At 45.8% G+C, this 19,014-nt stretch overlaps 1 protein-coding gene across 2 annotated transcripts; it reads left to right on the top strand.

The window, feature by feature from the left end:
- The first annotated feature begins 9 nt into the window (after positions 1 to 9).
- Cd59 (CD59 molecule (CD59 blood group)) lies at positions 10 to 17,794 on the top strand. 2 transcript variants are annotated; one of them, XM_050147110.1, is made up of 4 exons: positions 10 to 126; positions 7,114 to 7,189; positions 14,872 to 14,973; positions 16,502 to 17,794. In XM_050147110.1, the coding sequence occupies exons 2-4, from the start codon at positions 7,132 to 7,134 to the stop codon at positions 16,726 to 16,728; spliced, it is 387 nt and encodes a 128-aa protein (XP_050003067.1). In that variant the 5' UTR covers positions 10 to 126; positions 7,114 to 7,131; the 3' UTR covers positions 16,729 to 17,794. The 2 variants fall into 2 exon arrangements, with proteins under 2 accessions (XP_050003067.1, XP_050003066.1); XM_050147109.1 differs by lacking the exon at positions 10 to 126 and adding an exon at positions 143 to 208.
- Positions 17,795 to 19,014: the final 1,220 nt, after the last annotated feature.

Here is a 19,014-nt window from a genome sequence, read left to right as displayed (position 1 = left end):
CTTGGGAGTGGCCAGAAGAGCTCGGTAGCTGTTCAGCTGACTGGCGGAGCACCAGACCAGGTGCTTGCAACGCAGAAAAACCTCCAGCACTAAGGGCGCAGGGTCCACCGAACTGCGAGGTGGCAGGTAAGCAAGGGCGCAGTGTCGGCTGTAGCAGGACCTGGGGTGAGAGGTGGGGGTACTTCGGGAGCGGGAGCGCATGCGTTCGGTAAGCTGTCCTTGTTTCTTCTCTCTGGGGAGGCCTTTCTCCTTGTAGTAATTCGGGACGTCTCTCCCCGGCTTGTAGCTCCGCCGGCCTTCTTCATTATAATAAGATACACAAGCAGGCCGGTTCCCGAAAGCCTCTACTTTGCTCCCACGCACGGTTCAGGAGCTCGGCATTCCCTCGGCGCCTGCCCGGGGGACGCCCCTCCACCCCCACCCCACCGCGCTGCTCAGATAAGGCAGTGGCGGGGGAGCCTCAGCCCCGAGGACTTACTGCTTTTCTTCTGGTCGAGGTCCAAATTTAAAACTGTTTAGCAGATATTTTTGGTGCATGGATGCGGTGCCACCCTTCAGTCTGAGGGAGGACTTTAAAAAGAACCTTAGGCAGTGAGTGCCATTTGTTTTTGTTGGTAGCTAGTCCTAAGCAAGCTATTTAACCTTGTTTTCTCGTCAGTAAAAGGGAAAGCCTTACTTCACAGGGTGGTACTGAACACTAAGGTCGCTCGCCGAAAAGCTCTGGTTGGCCTCCGGGAATATGGAAAACGACAATTGTTAAGGAGACTTCAATCCCTCCCAGGGCCATCTTTTAAAAGCCCCTTCTCCAGAGCTGACACACAGACCTCAGAATGTCAATGAGGACGCTCACAACATTGCTCTTAACAGTCTGGGGAGGCTAAGAGAGAGTTGCCTCATGCACCAAACAAGCTGAAATTTTTGTCACGTACTTTATTGTAAATGGAAGCCAACTCAAACGGATTTTAGGGTTGGGAATACCGGGATGAGCCAGGGATTTGAGGTCCTGGAACAGGTTGTAAAGAGAGGGAGGCCACTGTAGGTGAAGCTGAAATCCTGTGCAATTTTAAGAGCACTGGGGGGCCTACCCAGGGCCTCTAGGTGGCTGGGAGGGGCTTTCCCATTGTGATGGTGGTTTGCTCTTTGTCCCCAGCTGCTGATGTAATTACTGAGTAAAGGATCTTTGGGTGTCTGTTTCATGCTTAGCTACTGCATGTCCAAGCTTGTAAGGACACAAGATCTTTAGGCCTTTGAGACTGCCAACGCTAAGCCACTTTAGTTCCCAGGCGTTGATAAGTACAAGCAAGATGCATCCAAAGTGACTTTGTGACTACCCTGTTGTCTTGGGACAGGTAATTCCATCCCTCTGGCTCTATGAACTTGCTATAAGATGATAATGTTTATTTTATATAACATACTTAGCCTTAAAGTACATCAGCCCCAGTCTCCCAAGTGTTGCGACTGTACCCAGTGCCTACACTGTCTGTGAATCCTATGGAAACTGCTGCTGTTGAAATCTCTAATCGCTGTGGCTCAGTGGTGGTGTTGCTTCTGGGTTCCTTTCTTAGTTTGTAAAAGGAAAGGGGTGGGAGGAGAGAATCTCCTGGTGGGTTTTTGTTGTTGTTATTTGTTTGTTTTGTTTTTTGCTGCATTTATTTTGGCAGCTGGATTACAATCTCCATCTATGTTCATGGTTCCAGGCTGAAATCTATGCCTAAAATGCTGTCTCACTATTTTCCAGTAATGAGGCTGCTGCTTATAGCAGGCTTAGGGCTTTTGTTCTTTTTGTTTGGATTCGGAGTCTTGCTTTATTGACCAAATGGATGGAAACTCTTGGATTCCTGTCATCTTCCCACCTCAGCCAACCAAGTAGCTGGGACTATGGGCACCTGCCATCATGTGCTTTATAATAGTTTCTATTGCTGCCAAGTGAATAAAAAAAATAGCCTAAGACAACACAAACCTTCCAGTTCCTTCACCTATACCTGGAGTCTGGTTAGACTCCCTTCCTCTCCCATTTGAGGACCCTGTGATTACGCTGGGACATTGACAATAATGTACATAATCCAGGGTCAGTGAAGGTTACCAAGAGAGCACACCTGTCATCACAGGTTTTAGAGTTTTAGAGTTAAGGTCTGGATGTTTTTATGGAAAGAGATGTTACTTTGGCACCCGCGGCTGCTGTCTTATAAACTATCTCCCTTCACTCTAGTTGCTCAGTGCAAGAAGTGGTTACATAGACCTTATGTTATTGTTGTAAGGAGTGTTTTGTCAGGAGCGCAGGCACTAGCCCTGGCCCCTAATATTTGCCCCCAAACTGAAGTTAACTAGCAATCAAGCCTAATGGCTTGTGTTTGGTTACAAGTCACATCAAGTGGTATAATCTATGGGCTGCAGAACAAAAGACTCTTCTAATTATTTAATTAACACTAACAGCTCATTTTACAGCCCTGCGGAGAGTCACTTTCAACCCTTGGGCTAGGTCACTGCCACCTCCTGCTTCCCAGTGTGGTCTCTAGGAACACCCGCAGCACTTGGGGACTGTGAACAGTGCTCCCCCACCCCTGTCTGGCTGTAGATTAGGCCACCCAGACTCTAGGGCCAGGGATGCACTCATTCTCTGCGTGAGCTACATGGTCCAAGAAATTGAAAACCAGTGTCTAAGCCTCTTTTATGTAGCTCAGTGTGCTACACGTCCGCTCACTTGACATAAAATTCCAGGATTGTTTATTAGTCTACATGTGAGCTATAGAGGCTGAGATCAAATCTACTCCACAGTAGTTTGTCCTCAGAAATTCCTTGAACACTTAATCATAAATAATTATGTAATGTGACAAGTGCTTTCGCCTGGTTCTTACATGTCTGTGTCCATGTAAGTAAATGAGTAAAAGTATATTTCTTTAAACTTGTATTTGGGAAGCTAGGTTCTCTGTGTGTGTGTGTGTGTGTGTGTGTGTGTGTATTACATATTACAGGCACACTGCATTTTCTGTCTACCAATATAGCAAAAGTATTTGCTATCCAAAACATGTACAGCAACTTAGCCAGTGAAGCTTGTTGTCCCTATTAGTTTCCCTTGGATGGCAATGCATAAGTAATTGTCAGGTTGGATTTGTTATAGAATGAAAAAGTTTACTATAGCAATTTTTAGATTTTGCCTCTTTGAAAGTTTTAAAGTTACATTGATCTCTTCATTTGTTGTATTAGTATACCGTAGCGCCTTTAGGAAAGATCAGAGGATGACTTTCAGGAGCTGGGTTTCTTTTTCCACCATCTGGAAGGTGGGGACTGAGCTCAGATGCTGAGGATTGGCAGCAGGCACCTTTATCTGCCGAGCCTTCTCGCACTCTCTGTTTGCTTTGTTTGTTTGTAGCCTATTACCGGCTTCGAAAGGATCTTGTAGGGTCTCTCCTCTGTGACGTCCACTGTGCGAGCATCCCCAAGGGACAGAGAACATTAGAGGAATTGCTTTCTGGCCTGCTGATACTGTGCAGGACCAGCACGTGAGCAAGGTGTGGGCGGAGACTGCCTTTAGTTTCCTGGCCACTCGGACCCGAATAATCACACAAAAACTTTATTAATTTCAACACTGTTTGGTCGAGCATATTCCTGGCTAACTCTTGTGTTTTAATCAATCTGTGTATCACCATGTGCCTGTGGCCTACTGGTAAGGTTCTTTTAGCAGCTGCATAGCATCTCCCTGACTCCACCTACTCTCTATCTCTGGAGTTCCCGTCTGACTTTACTCTGCTAAGCCTTTGACCAGAACAGCTTTATTCAGAAACCAATAAAAGCAATACATATACAGAAGGACAGCCTACATCAGCAAGGCAGGTAAGGGATGGTGTGTTTAGGAAATCTAGAATGCAGGCTAGGATGTAGCTCAGTTGGCAAAGAGCTTTCCTGGGACTGTGTCTTAGGAAACACGTAGAATAACCTCCTCTCTCTGTTGAAAACTGTCTACAGAACAGCCCTGGTTCTTCTTTCATATCCCCTGGCTCCAGCGGCTGTGTGTTTTTCTGTTCTGATACACTGGAAGAAATTCAGAGGTATAGTGCTTTGATTATAGTGCCTTGACTTAAAGTATAATTAATTTCCAGGCCAGGTCTCAGCCCAGGACAGAGAAAATTCCAGGATTATTAGTCTACATGTTTGTCTTTTAAAGTGCTACATGACATTCTCATCTGTGTTGAATTTTTAAGATGTGTGTGCGCGCTCACACGTGTATTTACTGGGTTGAATTCAGGGTCTCTAGTCTCAGGCCTCATGTGTGACGTGTCCAGCAAGCACTCTGCCACCGGAAGATACATCCTTAGTTCTTAAAAATGGTTTGGTTTTTGTTAGTTTGTTTTTTGCTGTTTTGGGGGGGGGGGAACGGGGGTTGGTTTTTGGTTTTTGGTTTATTTTTTTATTGTTTAAAATTTTGAGTAAGGTTTTTCTAATGTATTCTGTTGTCCTTCAACTCACTCTAGTTCAGACAGGCTTTGAATTTGTGCTCTTCCTGTCTGAGCCTCCCAAGTAGCTAAGATCACTGGCCTATGGTAGCAGGCCCTGTTGAAGTCTTATTTTTATATTTTATTCTCATGGGCAATGATTTTTAACCTCTTTACAAATTAAAAACTGAAATAAGGGATTTGATTGTTTTGATGTTATATAAATTGGAGACAAATTGGTATTAAAATATGGTGTCATAGCCGGGCAGTGGTGGCGCAGGCGTATCTCTGTGAGTTCGAGACCAGCCTGGTCTACAAGAGCTAGTTCCAGGACAGGCTCCAAAACCACAGAGAAACCCTGTCTCGAAAAACCAAAAAAAAAAAAATATGGTGTCATTTTTTAGGAAAACTAGAAAATCATTCGGGCCTCATCTTTCACAATTATATGAAATGATTAAATGTTCTGATTAAATATTGGAGCCTATATACATGCATTGCACGCACACACACGCACACACACGCGCGCACACACACACATATGCAAACATGAAACGTTCTTTGTCTCAAGTAGTCAATTTTGAGAGCTACTATATATATATATATATATATGTGCTTTATATTTGATTAGGTAGGGTAATCGATAAATAAAAAGAAACTACACATGAAGTACATATGTGTATATTTAAAATAATCATTGCTTTTTCTGTTTGTTGTTAAAAAAAAAACTAGATATAAGCCAACAGCTCCTAATTTTATCACTCTGTCAATAGACACACATTCTAAAATGTTCAGAAAAGTTAATGTGGTATTAGAAACATTCTATTATTAGGTGTGTGTGTGTGTGTGTGTGTGTGTGTGTGTGTGTGTGTGTGCATACATTTTAAGGGGAAAGTAATACAGTTACAGCTTTTCCTCCCCTTTGTACTGGTACTCTACAGTTGAGCTATATCCTCAGCCCTGTAGCCACAACTGGCTTGTATCTTAGTTCCTGATTCTGCATGCTTTTCTTCTGAGACCACAGGCCAAGGCTCAGGCCTGGCAGACAGAGGGGGTTTGTGGTAGGGTAAACCACCTTTGTCTTCAGTGTGTCTTCAGCCTCATGTCTTTGAAGGCAGTCTGCTGACCAAGGCCAGGGGAAGACCGAGAAACTAAAACAGGCAATTTCTTCATTGCCCATGATAGGAACTGGACAGAGCCACCGTGGGGTATGTGTATTTTCAAGGGCAAACAGGGCCTGGCCCTTTCCTTCCTAGTGACCTATTTCGTCAGTGTGCTATCAGCTTCCTGCCTGGTTACTCATGCTTGGAGAATTCTGAGTGTAAAGGACTCAGGTTAGGCAGGACTTGGGGCATGGAAAACTACTGCAAGGGAGCATAGAGTGTTGACCGGAAGTCCTCAAATAGGTAACAGGGCCTCGGACGCCTTCTGAAAGTGAGGACCAGCTGTGTCAGGCAATGGCATTGGGGGAGGAGGGAAGATGGTCCTACATCCCAAAGGCACTGGGAAGATAGAAGCTTACTTAGAGCTTCTCACACCAGAAAACGTCCTGCTAAAGGGTACCCAACATAAACAACCCTGGGGAATACACAGTGATGGCAGAAGTTACAAAATAACCCCACACTAGTTCAGAATTATGTATAATAAAGGGTTATTTATTTACGGGTAGACTCACAGATCACTATCCTAGATCACAGTCCTCTGCACGAACAGGGAACAAGAACCGAATCCAGCAGCCAGAAGGTGCATTTATAGTATAAGAGACCAACTGGCAAGTCAGAAAGTGGAACAGCCACTGGCTTGAAGCTGCGCTGTAAACGCCTTCAATGTTTCAGTGACTTGCCACTTCCCTGCCAAGATAGGTCCCAAGATATACAGGAGGATCATGACGCTTCTTAAATCCGCTCCCAAAACTTGGCATGTAGGGAGGTTTGAAACCTTCTGCTCCTTGGTTTCCTTATTGGGCGAAAGGAATGTCCCAGGCATTTCCACACTTGCCCTTTCACCTGCTGCTTGTTCCCAGCCACCTGGTCGCTTACGCAGAGAGGACTTAGTCATTAGCATTACCCAGGAGCTGCTTCTTTCCCTAAAGTGGAGAGACACCTAGCAGAGGCAGCTGAGCCCCCATAGAGACACAGGCTTTGCTGCTCGTGCTTTCTGACGCCTTCCAGAGGCTTAGGCTCTCTCACCTTGCAGCCTGCCCTAGGGAAAGGGCACTCCAGCAGCAGGGCAGGGTAGTTACCACGGGAATCAGTTGTCTCACATTTTCATTGGACTAAGCGACCCTTATGGGTACAGTACTGAGTATCAAACTCAGGGCCGTATGCATGCTAGATGAGCATCCTTGGCCCAGAGGAGGATAGTGTGGCCAGGAACACTGACTTATATGAACTAAGTTTCTTAAGGGTCCGATGTGGGTAGGGTGGAGTTCTTGCCCGAGCCTTTGACTCCTACATGGCTGTTCTTCTCCCCAAGGTGGACATTTCTTCACAAGCTGAGGTCTTGACGCAAGAGGAGAGGACCATCACGGCCTTACTCAGAGCTGCCCTGTGTTAATGCACCTTGCCCCGGTGGAAGTTTCATGCCTGTTCTGTGCTTTTCCCAAGACCTCCTTGGACTCCAGTTTGTGGTTTTGGAAATAGCTGGAAGGTATCTGTCAGTCAGTGACTACTCTTGTTTGTTCCAGATTTGGTGGACGGGCACAATGAGAGTTCAAAGGCAACTCATCGCACTCCTGCTTCTGGCTGTCCTCTGTTCCACAGGTGAGTGAGCCAGACCCTCTAGACTTGCCCTTGCCCATGATGCTTCTTTTTCTTGGGCCTCTGGGAGTCGGAGCTGCTGCCGCTGGCCTCCAGTCCCTCATCAAGGCCTGGCTTTAGTTCTTGTGCTTGTGACAACTCTGATGCTTTGGAGTGCCTTTCCTGGGGTGTCTGCCTGAGTTAAAGCCCATCCTGGCTTACAGAGCTGTTTGGTTGGTTGGTTGTGTTCTTTTTAAACAGGAGTGGAGATCAGGTTTTTCCCTGGCCCACTACATACTACTCTGGGATTCCAGCAGGTATCATCCTTAAAATGCTACACAAGACCTTTTTGAAAGCTCTCAGGTGTGGGGTAGAAGGGGAGCACTGGGTAGCTTGTCTTTTTGGACAAGACTTTATTAGGGTTATTAATGCCATGGCTATACAGACAGACAGCAAGTAGTAGGGACCCTGATGAGGTAGGTAAAGTGGAAGCACCTTACAGGGCTCAAAGGGCGAAGGTTTCACAGCATGAGTCTGCAGCCAGGCTGTCTCTGACCTGGAGGATGTGGCTTTTGTCACTGCTGAGAACTCTGAACTTCCTTGGTGAAGGGAGAATGGAGCCTGCCATCCTTTTGGAATAGAGGTACCTGGGCTTTGGGGTTCACAGTTGGACTCCCAGTGAGGAACATAGTTATTTCCTCTATAGAAGAAAGTAGTAGCAGCAACAGTCTAGGCTGGATGCTAACACCTTTGCCCCCCCCCCCCCATGCTGTGATTCCCCTGCAGGCTTTTATAGCATGCAGGGAGAAAAAAAAATCCACGAAGACAAAAAGAATGAAACTGGGCTCAGCCTGATTTTATTTGTAACCGGTGCTGGATCAAGACTTATAGAGTCTGGCCCAGATCAGTTTACTTTAGTCATATTTAAGCACAGCACAATTTTGGGGAAAAAAAAGTGTTCAGGTAACAACAATTAACTCAGTCCCAAGTACACAACCATTTAAGATATAATTTACGTTGAGATTCCTTGCAAAGTACATCCGGCTTCTTTCGCAAGAATGGGTGCTGTTTACTCAGAGATTGTGCCCAGGATTTAGGGTCTAGGGAGCTTCAGGTAAACACACACCTGTGGGAGGTAGGATTGGCCTGGCCCTCAGATAACACAGAAGTCACTTAGGCTGTCGTGAAGCACAAGTGACCTCACTCAGAAGAGTGGATTTTATGGTCTAAAAGCAATGGTCAAGACTTAGGGGAAAAGGTCTTGCACAAGTAAAAAACGTAAATCCTGGGAGAAGCGTCAGAGCCTGCCTCAGCAGACAGCCAAGGATCACCAGGTTGTAAACCTGCACCATTCCTGGCATTCCAGGAGGAGCAGCTGCCACCTCTTTCCGTGGAAGAGATCAGCTGTGTGTTTGACTTTCCTGGTTTTTTCCCAGTGCTTGTCTGTGTGCTCAAGGCCTTTTTGCTGTCAACACGAGGGCCCTGAGGTCAGCCTTCTGAGTGCTGCCCTCCCCCGCCCCACCGTCACTCCCCCACACACCATTTCCCCTGCCACTCAGATAGTGGTCATGATGGTTGCAGCCACAGCTAAATAAACCAAATCTTACACATGCGCATGCCTGTCTTGAGTCTGAGCATCTGACATGTATTCACTTACCTAACCCTCTTGCCGACTTAGCAGGCTGTGTACTTATCTCCGTTTTACAGATGACACAATTGAGGCCCCCAAAGGGTTATGAACTTATGAACTAACTCTCACAAGGGATTTTGAATGCATGAAATAATACCCGGAAGTAGTATGTCAAAATGTGACCCCAATCTGCCACCGGAATTCTTGGTTTTCACTCACTGTGGGCCACTATCTGGGCGCCCTTCTCCTGGCTTCTGAAGAAAGCTGTTTTTATGCTTCTGTAACAGCGGAAACACCCACTTGTGTTATTATAAGATCAAGGGTTATTTTCTGCCCGTATCATATTCTTAGAACATCCCAGCCATTATTGGCTTTGGGAGTGGGGTAGGGAGGGTGGGGGTCGAGATGGAAAACCCAGCAAGCAACACAATGAGCACTAGAAAACAGAAGAAGTTTTGGCTGGGCGGTGGTGGCACACGTCTTTAATCCCAGCACTTGAGGGGCAGAGGCAGGCGGATCTCTGTGAGTTTGAGGCCAGTCTGATCTACAGAGCTAATTCCTGGACACCTAGGGCTGTTACACAGAGAAACCCTGTCTTGATAAAACAGAGAGAGAGAGAGAGAGAGAGAGAGAGAGAGAGAGAGAGAGAGAGAGAGGGGGAGAGGAGAGGGAGGGAAAGGAAGGAAGAAAGAAAGAAAGGAAGGAAGGAAGAAAGGAAGAAAGAAAGGAAGGAAGAAAGGAAGAAAGAAAGAAGAAGAAAGCAGGAGGTTCCTGCAGGGCTGGAATGCGCATGGCACACCCTGACTTCGGGTACATCAGGAATGCTGTAGAGCTCCGCCTTTGTTCCTACACAGTCTACAAAAAGGTCAGGGAGGTTGTTGGCTGAGCAGCAGAGAGAATGGAAGCGCATTCCACATTCCAACCCTGCCTCCTGGCCCACCTCTCGTTGCACCTAGCTGTGACTCACCGTATTGTGGCCCACCTCTGCCACATCATGTTTCATTCTTAATTGTTCTTCCTGCTGCGTCTCCTGTCATTACTGTAGCCTGACACGGTCGTTTGCAATTGTCAGAGGCGCGAGCATTGTTACAGTAGCAGCTGCCCTGTGACAAGTTTGGGATATACCTCGGTCCTTTCCTCAGAGAATTTGGGTGTGAAGGTAAAGGTAGGGGAGAAAGGGAAGGGAGAGAAAGATAGAAAGCTTTTTGTTGTTTGTTTTTGTTTTTTGAGACAGGATTTCTTTGTATAGTTCTGGCTGTTCTTGAACTAGCTCTATAGACCAGGCCGACCTCGAATTAAAGGTAGGCACTACCCCCACCCCCTGCTGAGAAAGCTGTTTTTAATTGCTATTGTCTAAGAGACCCTTAGACAATTGCTATTGTCCAAAGAAGCCCTCAAGAGAATTTTCTTGGTAATTAGCCTGTGTCAAAGGCAAGAAATGACATTTAACCTTTTGTAGTGAAGAAAATCAAGTAGTACAGGTTTTTCTATTGTTACAACAGTTAGTACAGGTTAACTCTCTCCTGGAACTAGGGCAAGAAGTGACCCAGAGGGTCAAGTCCCCTGTCCTGGCTCAGCAGCAGCCATCCTTTGACTTCCGGCCTGTCCTCTCTTACAGTCTACATGGTTTATTTCCCCAGCTCAGCGAAGGCAGAAAGTCTGTCGGCTGATAGTCTGGGTTAGAGTCTAAGCTCTGTTACCGAGATGTTCGTCATGTGACATTCGTCATGTCTGTTAGTATCTTCACCTCAGTTCTCTCTTCTGAAATGGGCCTGCTATTCATACCAGTCTTCTGAAGGGCCTGGTATATAGGTGCACAGACATCGGAGCACGGATTGAATATGCTAGCCAGGGATATGTCTGCCCTACGGAAGTTCCCAGCATGGCATTGGCCTTGCTTGTCCTTTCCACCTAAAGTGTTGTCACTAAGCCACATGAACCCGGGCTCTAGCCACTTCTGTGGGTGGGCTTATAAACTCGCCCTCAAATAACCAGGCTAGTCCAACACCTCCCTCTCCCCTTCTTCGCTTCTCGTACGTGTGTATCTCTGTAGCACAAGGAAGGGATTGTAGAGAAATGACATCCTTAGGTTCCTCACGCTGACATTGCAGAAATGTTTGATGGAGTCCTGCCTGCAGGCTTGGGGCCCCGCTTTGGCTCTGTGGCTGGGTGTCCTTCAGTAGTCACTTGACCTCTCTGTCCAGGCACTGGGCTTGTCCTCTACAAACAAAGCAGAGAAGGGATAAGTTTTGTTTTGTTGTTACTGACGTTTCAGGAGGTTGACCTGGAACCTTGTCAGATCAGATGCCCCCTGTCACACCTGTGAGGGCTTACGCTGTACTACAGAGAGCTTGCTTCCTTGCCAGACTCAGAAGTGAAGATCTCAACTTTGAGAAACATCCGCTTGTTTCTAAACAGAAGCATTGGCCTTAGAACTAAAGGTCAACTCAACCACACTGGGTTTCATCATGACATAAACACGCATCCTTCCATGAGATTGTAAGTGGGTGCTACAAAATGCTGACGTCATGGTAGAAGCCATGTGATCAGAAGACCATTCTCTCCAGCACAGGTGGGGGGCCTACATCCACACCCACCTGAACTGAGAGAATTCCTTTCTGATTCTTGCCTCGCTTCTTTCACATACGCTGACTGTCATCTCCGCCATCATGGTATAAAACTGAAGGAGAAGTGAGCCAGAGAAGCCGACTCTTAGCTCTCAACAGTCAGAACCAGAGCAGCAGCACTGCTGTTTTTCTGCCTTTGAATTAGGGAAACGGGCTTAATATCTCTGCTCTGACTGGTTGCCCAATCCAGAGTACTGTACACTGTTGTCTTGTGGTGTTTGTATACTTCTGACTCTGGGTCCATCCTAGCAGGAAGCAGTTCAGTGATGATTTGCTATTCCAGAGGTCACTAAACATTTTCTCTAAGGGCCAGATTACAAATACTTTAGGCTTTACACGCCGGGAGGCAAGGAATCTAATACACTCTGCAAACTCACATAAATAAAAGGGAGGAAACAGATTTCTACAAAATTTTGATTGACAAAAATCCACAACAAGCCAGGCAGTGGTGGTGCATGCCTTTAATCCCAGCACTTGGGAGGCAGAGGCAGGCGGATCTCTGTGAGTTCGAGACCAGCCTGGTCTACAGAGCTAGTTCCAGGACAGGCTTCAAAAACCACAGAGAAATCCTGTCTCGAAAAACCAAAAAAAAAAAAAAAAAAATTAAAAATCCACAACATTAATAGCTGCCTAGCAGTGTATAATATCTGTCTGCTAATGAGCGGAATAAACATTTTGTTTATGGTTTAGTAGTCCCCACCCCCCAAATCAGTTACTTGTAAACGTTCAACTGAAAGTAGTCATCTGAAGAGATTTTTTACCTTTGAAAACGTCTCTTCACACCAACAAGTATTGATTATCCATCCACTCACAGAATACAGGTCTGTTTGTGAGACCCTCATGGGACGGTGAGGAATGAGTCCATTGGACAGTTTCCATCCACTGTCTTTCCATGCAGACTCTAGCCTTCCAGTGTAAGGCTAGGAGGAAGCTTCCCAGCTATATGTACAGCTAGATGGAGTTTTTGTTTGATTTTTTTGAGGGGGTACAATGTAGTCTGGTCTGTCCTTGGAATCACTACTCTCATTTCGAAGGGGATAAGAGATAGTTTATTTTGGAGGCAAATATGAGTGACCATGAGGTTACCCCAAATTCCATTCCAACATGGAAGCAGTTTGATGAGATTTTGTAGTAACAGAACCAAGAAAGTCATAAATGAAGGTGGTATTGGAGTAAACTGGTGGAAACCTTAGGAAGATGGGTTAAAGCCAAGTGGGGACCTCTGTTAGAGACTTCAGATGTTCTCTGTCTGTATTTATAGCCTTCTGGTTGGCTAGAACCCAGTGTTCAGTCTGTACATTCCAAACAATTTACCTAACAGTCACAAACTGCTTGGTCAAGTACAGAGTGGGGCCATATATGGCTAAGAGGACTGAGGAAGACTCCAAAGAATTTGATTCTGGATGTCACGTTCCAAACTCATCACAGTCCTTGAAGCCTAGTTAATCAGCTCCAAAGAAGACTCAGTTAAGCCTCCAGCTTTTTTTAGGAACCTTGGTTCACACATTTATTTAATGTCAGAGGTGTGGCAGGGTCTGAAGGCAGAGGGGGACCTTCAAAAGGCTTGGAAAAGCCAGAACATTTGTTTTAATTTGGAGAGGGAGGAGTGTCTTGTACTGTGGACGATAGGTTTTGAATCCCATATACTCCCCCAGCACTGATGTAATAAGGCAATCAAATCCTGGTTTAATGAACAAAGCAAAGCACTCCTGGGTGGCCCTTGGGGGCCGGAGGAATCACGTGGCAGACCAGGTCTTATATAGCCTCTAGGTGTGCTCTTGAGCAGCCCCAGGGAGGGACTGACTTTAGGCCAGCAGCTCCAGTGGGGATGGGGGGGGGGGCTGTTCCTTGGGGCACTGAGGGTGGGCTTTGGAGATGGTAGCTCCAATGAAGATGCTGCTCGGGGTGCTGACGGCGGTCTGGAATGGAGTCCGAGCTGGAGATTCCAAACATGTACATGGATGCCAGTAGGGCCTCCACCTAAACAGCGGAGAAAGGAGGAAGGAATCTAGATGAACGTGAAGTAGGAGGAAATGCGCCCAGATGTGTTCGCTAGAGGGGGAGGCTGTGCCCTTTCACCTCTGGGGGCTCTGAGCCCCTTGGCGATTGTCGTTTTCCTGGAATCCAGACACCTAGGGAGTTGGCTTCATGAGCTCAGACAAGCTCTCTATTGCTTCCTGGAAACCCAGAATTAACTCTGAGAACCCGTTGGAGGCCTTTTCTATTCCTCCTGGATTTAGCATTTCTTCCCCGGAAGTCTGGGGTGGGGATTGTCTAAGGAGCCTGTCACAGAGTCACAGACAACCTCTTGGTGGGGTGCCTGCTAGTATCTGTTAAGACTGGAGGAAGCATTGTCTAGTTAGCCCCTGGTTCGAACTTAACAGGGATTTCCTTCCCCGGAGGGAAGGGCATCAGTGGCCACCTGCTTCCTCTGAAGGAGTTGGGTGGTTGGTATGAGGAATGTATTTTTTTTCTTGTTTTCCTATCAGCTGACCAGGGACCTCATTTCCCCAATCTCCTCCTTGCCCCTTTGTGCTGGATTGACCAATTGTGTCACATTGTGAAGCTGAGTTCCCGCCAACCTACACTGGGGCGAAAGATGGAAGTGATTTTGGTCAGGGCCCTTGCTAGCCCGATTTGCACTCTGCCATACTCTTTTTGGGGAAGAAAGAAATGGACTTGCTGAGTTGCTTTTTCTTTGTTCTTTTCCCCAAAAAGTCACAAACTTTCCAGTTTAGATGGTTACTGTGTCAGTCCTAACCATGGCTGAACCTCAGGCAGTCCTGTAGGAAAAGCGCAACCAGCCCCACCCCCACCACAATGAAAGTCAGTCACAGTGGAAGTGGGGAGGCGACTCTCTGGGGAGAGGCAAGAGGGGAGTATGAAGAATGTGCTTACAATATATTGTATGCAACTCTGAAATTGTCAAAATCTTGATTTAAACAGAAAGCCAGGTAGTGGTGGCAGCCAGAGGCACCCTCAGGAGGCAGAGGCAGGTGGATCTCCCTGAGCTCAAGGTCAGCCTGGTCTACAGAGCAAATTCTTGGACAGCCGGGCTGCTTTGAGAGACCCTGTCTTGAAAAACAAAAAAACAAAACAAAACAAAAAAAACCCTCCAAATAAACAAAAGATTAAAACAAGCTGACCCAAACCTGTGCTCACTGGTAACGTCTGCCAAAGTCATTGTTGGTTTAACGGAACCCAACAGTCTTTTTTTTTTAAAAAAAATATTTATTTATTTATTTGTGTATTATGTATACAATATTCTGTCTGTGTGTATGTCTGCAGGCCAGAAGAGGGCACCAGACCTCTTTACAGATGGCTGTGAGCCACCATGTGGTTGCCGGGAATTGAACTCAGGACCTCTGGAAGAGCAGACAATGCTCTTAACCACTGAGCCATCTCTCCAGCCCCCCCAACAGTCTTTCTTTCTTTCTTTCTGACTCTAGGTGTTAGCCTCACCTGCTACAACTGTTTAGACCCGGTTTCCCCATGCAGAACAAACGTCACTTGTACACCAAACCAGGATTCCTGTCTCATCGCCGTGTCCGGTAAGGGCCCCTGGGCTTCCTGTTTAAGTGTGGTCAGGGCCAAGAACCTGGGAAACTGGACCTAAATCCCACTCATTTGGACTCATCAGGTAACATCTGCTGTTAAGCACCGCCAGCTGGCCACAAAGGACTGCACACCAAGCATTTCCTGTATACTTTTTACAAATATGGCATTTCTCACATGACCCTTGGGGCAGCCCTCCTGTGTGACAGATGAGAAAATGGAGGCTCAGATAACGCAACAGGCAGTCAACATAGGACGTGAATTTGGAAATTTTATCTGATTCCAAACCTCAGGCTTCTTAATGACAATAGTGTGCTTGCCTCCCAAACTTGTGGGAGCCTAGGGAGGGATGCAAGATGAAGAAAGGGGTTGAGCAGAACTTCGACAGCAGCCTGTTTGCCTGTCCCAAATGAGTGCAGACCTCTGTCCGACTCCACATAGCTGATCAGGAGAATTGGTCATTCGAGAGGATACTGCAGGTGCTGCAGAGGGGTCTCAAAGAACAAGGTGTCTATAAGCCTGGGAAGGAACATAATGTGCACAAGCCCACATCATCTGCTTTTCTACGTTGGCTAAACTAGAATCTCCACAGAGAATTTAGGAAACGGTAGACAGGGAAGAGCCTGCAGCTGTCCTTTGTGCGTGGCCGCGGCTATAAGCTCGGTAACTGTGTGTGGGCAATGTGCGATCAACTGTATGGAGCAGTGGCCACCTCAGGATGGTCTGGTGTGTGAGATAAACCCTCTCCAAGAGATAAGAATAAAAACTGCCTTCAGTATTTTCTCTCAGGAAGAAAAAAAATCTTTCAAGTAAGGACCAATCAAAGGTACCTTGTTTTAAAAATAGGAGTACCTGGTAATTTTTATATAAACTCCTGGAGTGTGGCCAGAATTCTAGGCCTTATGTTCAAAGTATTTGATTCCACGGGGGAGGGGAGGAGGGCAGTCTACCACACTTTCACTGCTAAGGTATAAAATGTAGTAATCCTCCCCGTGAGAACTAGGATCATTCTGGTTTTGCTTTTTTGATGATGTTGAAATTTTTTCATTTAATATGTTTTATTTCATTCATTTTTCTTGATCTTAGTCCTCCTTATAGGTATGAAGTAGTATTTCTCTCTCTCCATCACTATGTAGTAAATAGATTTATGAATAGATATTTTTTAAGTGCTTGCTTTACAAATAGTATTGTCTCTTTTCCTTCACTGTAAAGATAGAATTGATTGACTAGAGGCAACACCCATTTAAAATCTTAGTAACTATCACTAAGTTTCCCTCATAAATAGAAATAGAACTGCTTATAACCACCACCACCCCCAAATTCACACACTGACCGACAAGACTTTAGATTTATGGGGACTTCTCCATTTGTGCCATCACTTTCTTGTTTCCCTTTACGCCCCAGTTGGGATGCCTATTTCTACCCAAACCTCTCTCTTCCATAGACTGTGCTCCAAGACAGAATGGCAGGTTCAGAACTGCTCCTGCGTGGCTTCTTAGTGTATGTTTGTCTCCCTCTCCACAGGAAGGCAGATCTATCAGCAGTGCTGGAAATTTTCAGATTGCGATTCCATGTTCATTTTGAGCCGATTAGACCTCGTAAATGTCCAGTACAGATGCTGCCAGGCGGACATGTGTAACAAAAAGCTCAAAGAAGGCAACGATGCAAAAGATGAGGCAACCTCCTTATCTGGGAAGACTGCGTTGCTGGGGACCTCAGTTCTGGCAGCCATCTGGAGGCTGTGTTTCTAAGTCATCACTGAGCTCCGAAGCGCCTCTGTTCTCCATCTTCTTGGGCTGCTGCAGCACTCCAAAGCTGTTATTTTTTTCCATTATAGCCTTTTGGGAAAGAATAAAGTTCACTTGACTATCGTGGATAAGAAGAAGGGACTAAGCAGTGTGAGGAGCACCCTGTACCCAGGGAAAACCACTTGAAGTTTAAGGGTGAAGTTTGTAGATCCAATTCCCATAGGTTATACAAATCTTCCTCTGCTCTTGGGAGGACTGGCTTTCTATTTCTGCTTAAGTGGGCTTTTGGCAACCCTCAGGGATATCTCTCTGGTTCCTAGAATATAGCTGAGAAGTGCAGTCAGTACCTTTAGGGTGAGCGAGCCAGGGGGATTCTTTTCATCATTCTGTTACACATAAAATACTTCCATAGCCGTTGCAGATCCTGAGTTGGTGTGCAAGTATTCCAGATGTGAGCTGTCAATCAGGATCACTGATGTTGTTTGTTTGTTTGTTGAAAAAGAAGAAAATAAAGCTGTGAGTGAAACCCAGATCCTTGAGCAGGCTGTAGGCAAGTGCTGTACCCTGAAGCCGTACTCCCAGCTCAAGCCTGTTATCTCGACACTGGAGAGGCAGGGGGATTGCCATAAGTTCAAGGCCAGCCTGAACTTATAGTAAGACTGCCTCAAAAAAAAAGAAAAAAAAAAAAGAAAGAAAAGTAAAAGAAAAATCAAAACACTAACAAAAAAAATGAAGAAGGAAACACAAAAAGTCTGTCTGTTCTTTTTGTAGAAGTACCAGTGACTACAGTTTGAGGTTTTCCGCATCTCTAAATTTTGCATGGGCTTTCCTAATTTTTATTAGAAAAAATGTAATCGCCTATAATAATGTATTAAAGTTATTTCCTGGGGCTGGAGAGATGGCTCAGAGGTTTAAGAGCAGTGCCTGCTCTTCCAAAGGTCCTGAGTTCAATTCCCAGCAACCACATGGTGGCTCACAACCATCTGTAATGAGGTCTGGTGCCCTCTTCTGGCCAGCAGGCATACACACAGACACAACATTGTATTCATAATAAATAAATAAATATTTAGTTATTTCCTCTCATTTTTTTTCTTAGAAAAGCAAATTATCTTGACTTTGCTCCACATAATGAAATAATAAACAGCCTGTGCTATATGACAGAGGGGGGTGCGTTTACTTCAAATGTCACCTAGCAGGAAGACCCTTCATGTGCGCGTGCACAAAGGATGGTCATGGTGGAGCAGATTGTGGGGCTGGCATTTGAGATGTTCATTAGACATTTTCAGGAACAGCAGCAGCATGCTTCTCCCGCCGGCCTTGGAAGCCTCCTTCCTAGGGAAGGAGAAGGCCGTTTCCCTGCACGTGCTGAAGAGTGGCTCACAAGATCTGTGGATTTTACCACACCTGAGCTTGGGGGTCTTAGCTGTATTCACTGCCACCGCCTGACCTTTGGGGAAGAAGGAATTTCTTTATTAACCTCAAAAACTGTTTCTTAAAAAAAGGATGTTAATTAATCCCAGCACTCGGGAGGCAGAGGTGGGCGGATCTCTGTGAGTTCGAGGCCAGCCTGGTCTACAAGAGCTAGTTCCAGGATAGGCTCCAAAGCTATAGCAAAACCCTGTCTTGAAAAAAAAAAATGTTAAGTTAAAAAGAGAGAGAATTCTCTCGATTATATAATCTGTTAGACAAATCGCAAGTATGGTTCATTATTTCAGACAGCTATGCAATGATGATGCTGTTCTGAACATCAAATCTCAGCCAGTGGAGGAGTGTGATGCGCAGAAAGGTGACAGACAGTCCATACAATGTGCTCAGGTAGCAACAGAAAGAAAGCACTGCTGGGCACTTCCGCCTCCTGTAGTCTGGATTATCAGTGTCCTCTGCTGGCTCAGTGTTTCTTTACATCTTTGGGTCACTCTCTCTGCCAAGTCAAATTATCATTTACGACTATTTCCGCAAAAGGATTTTTCCCTCAGCAACTGGCTGAGGAAAGTAGCATATTTCATATGAGTTCAGAAGAACAATAACTGAAATTGAATCATTTCAACAAAAAATAGGTTATTTCAATTTTTGTAAGTGTGTCTTGTGTGAGTGAGATGCATCCAAGATTCCAAAAAGCTAGGAATTTTACTGTTCCAGAAGTCTATTTCAAGATCTAGATTCCAGTGTAAGACTGTCTGCCTGGTGTCTTGGGCCATGTATCTACACTTATGGAAAGAGTTCACTGGGGGTGGTGAGATAGCTTATAGGCGGAGGCTGAGGCCGACTAAAACCAGCTCTGACTGCCCA

Source organism: Alexandromys fortis, unplaced genomic scaffold (genome assembly GCF_014885135.2).
Source record: "Alexandromys fortis isolate MF-2015 unplaced genomic scaffold, M_Fortis_MF-2015_v1.1 scaffold_12, whole genome shotgun sequence".
NCBI lineage: Eukaryota > Metazoa > Chordata > Mammalia > Rodentia > Cricetidae > Alexandromys > Alexandromys fortis.
The sequence above is the reverse complement of the archived record's forward strand: the minus strand, read 5'-3'. Positions and strand labels throughout refer to the sequence as shown.

Coding starts and splice junctions, on each gene's coding strand:
- Cd59 (XM_050147109.1), top strand. Junction 7,190..14,871: donor GGCTGTCCTCTGTTCCACAG/GTGAGTGAGCCA, acceptor TTCTGACTCTAG/GTGTTAGCCTCACCTGCTAC. Junction 14,974..16,501: donor CTGTCTCATCGCCGTGTCCG/GTAAGGGCCCCT, acceptor CCCTCTCCACAG/GAAGGCAGATCTATCAGCAG.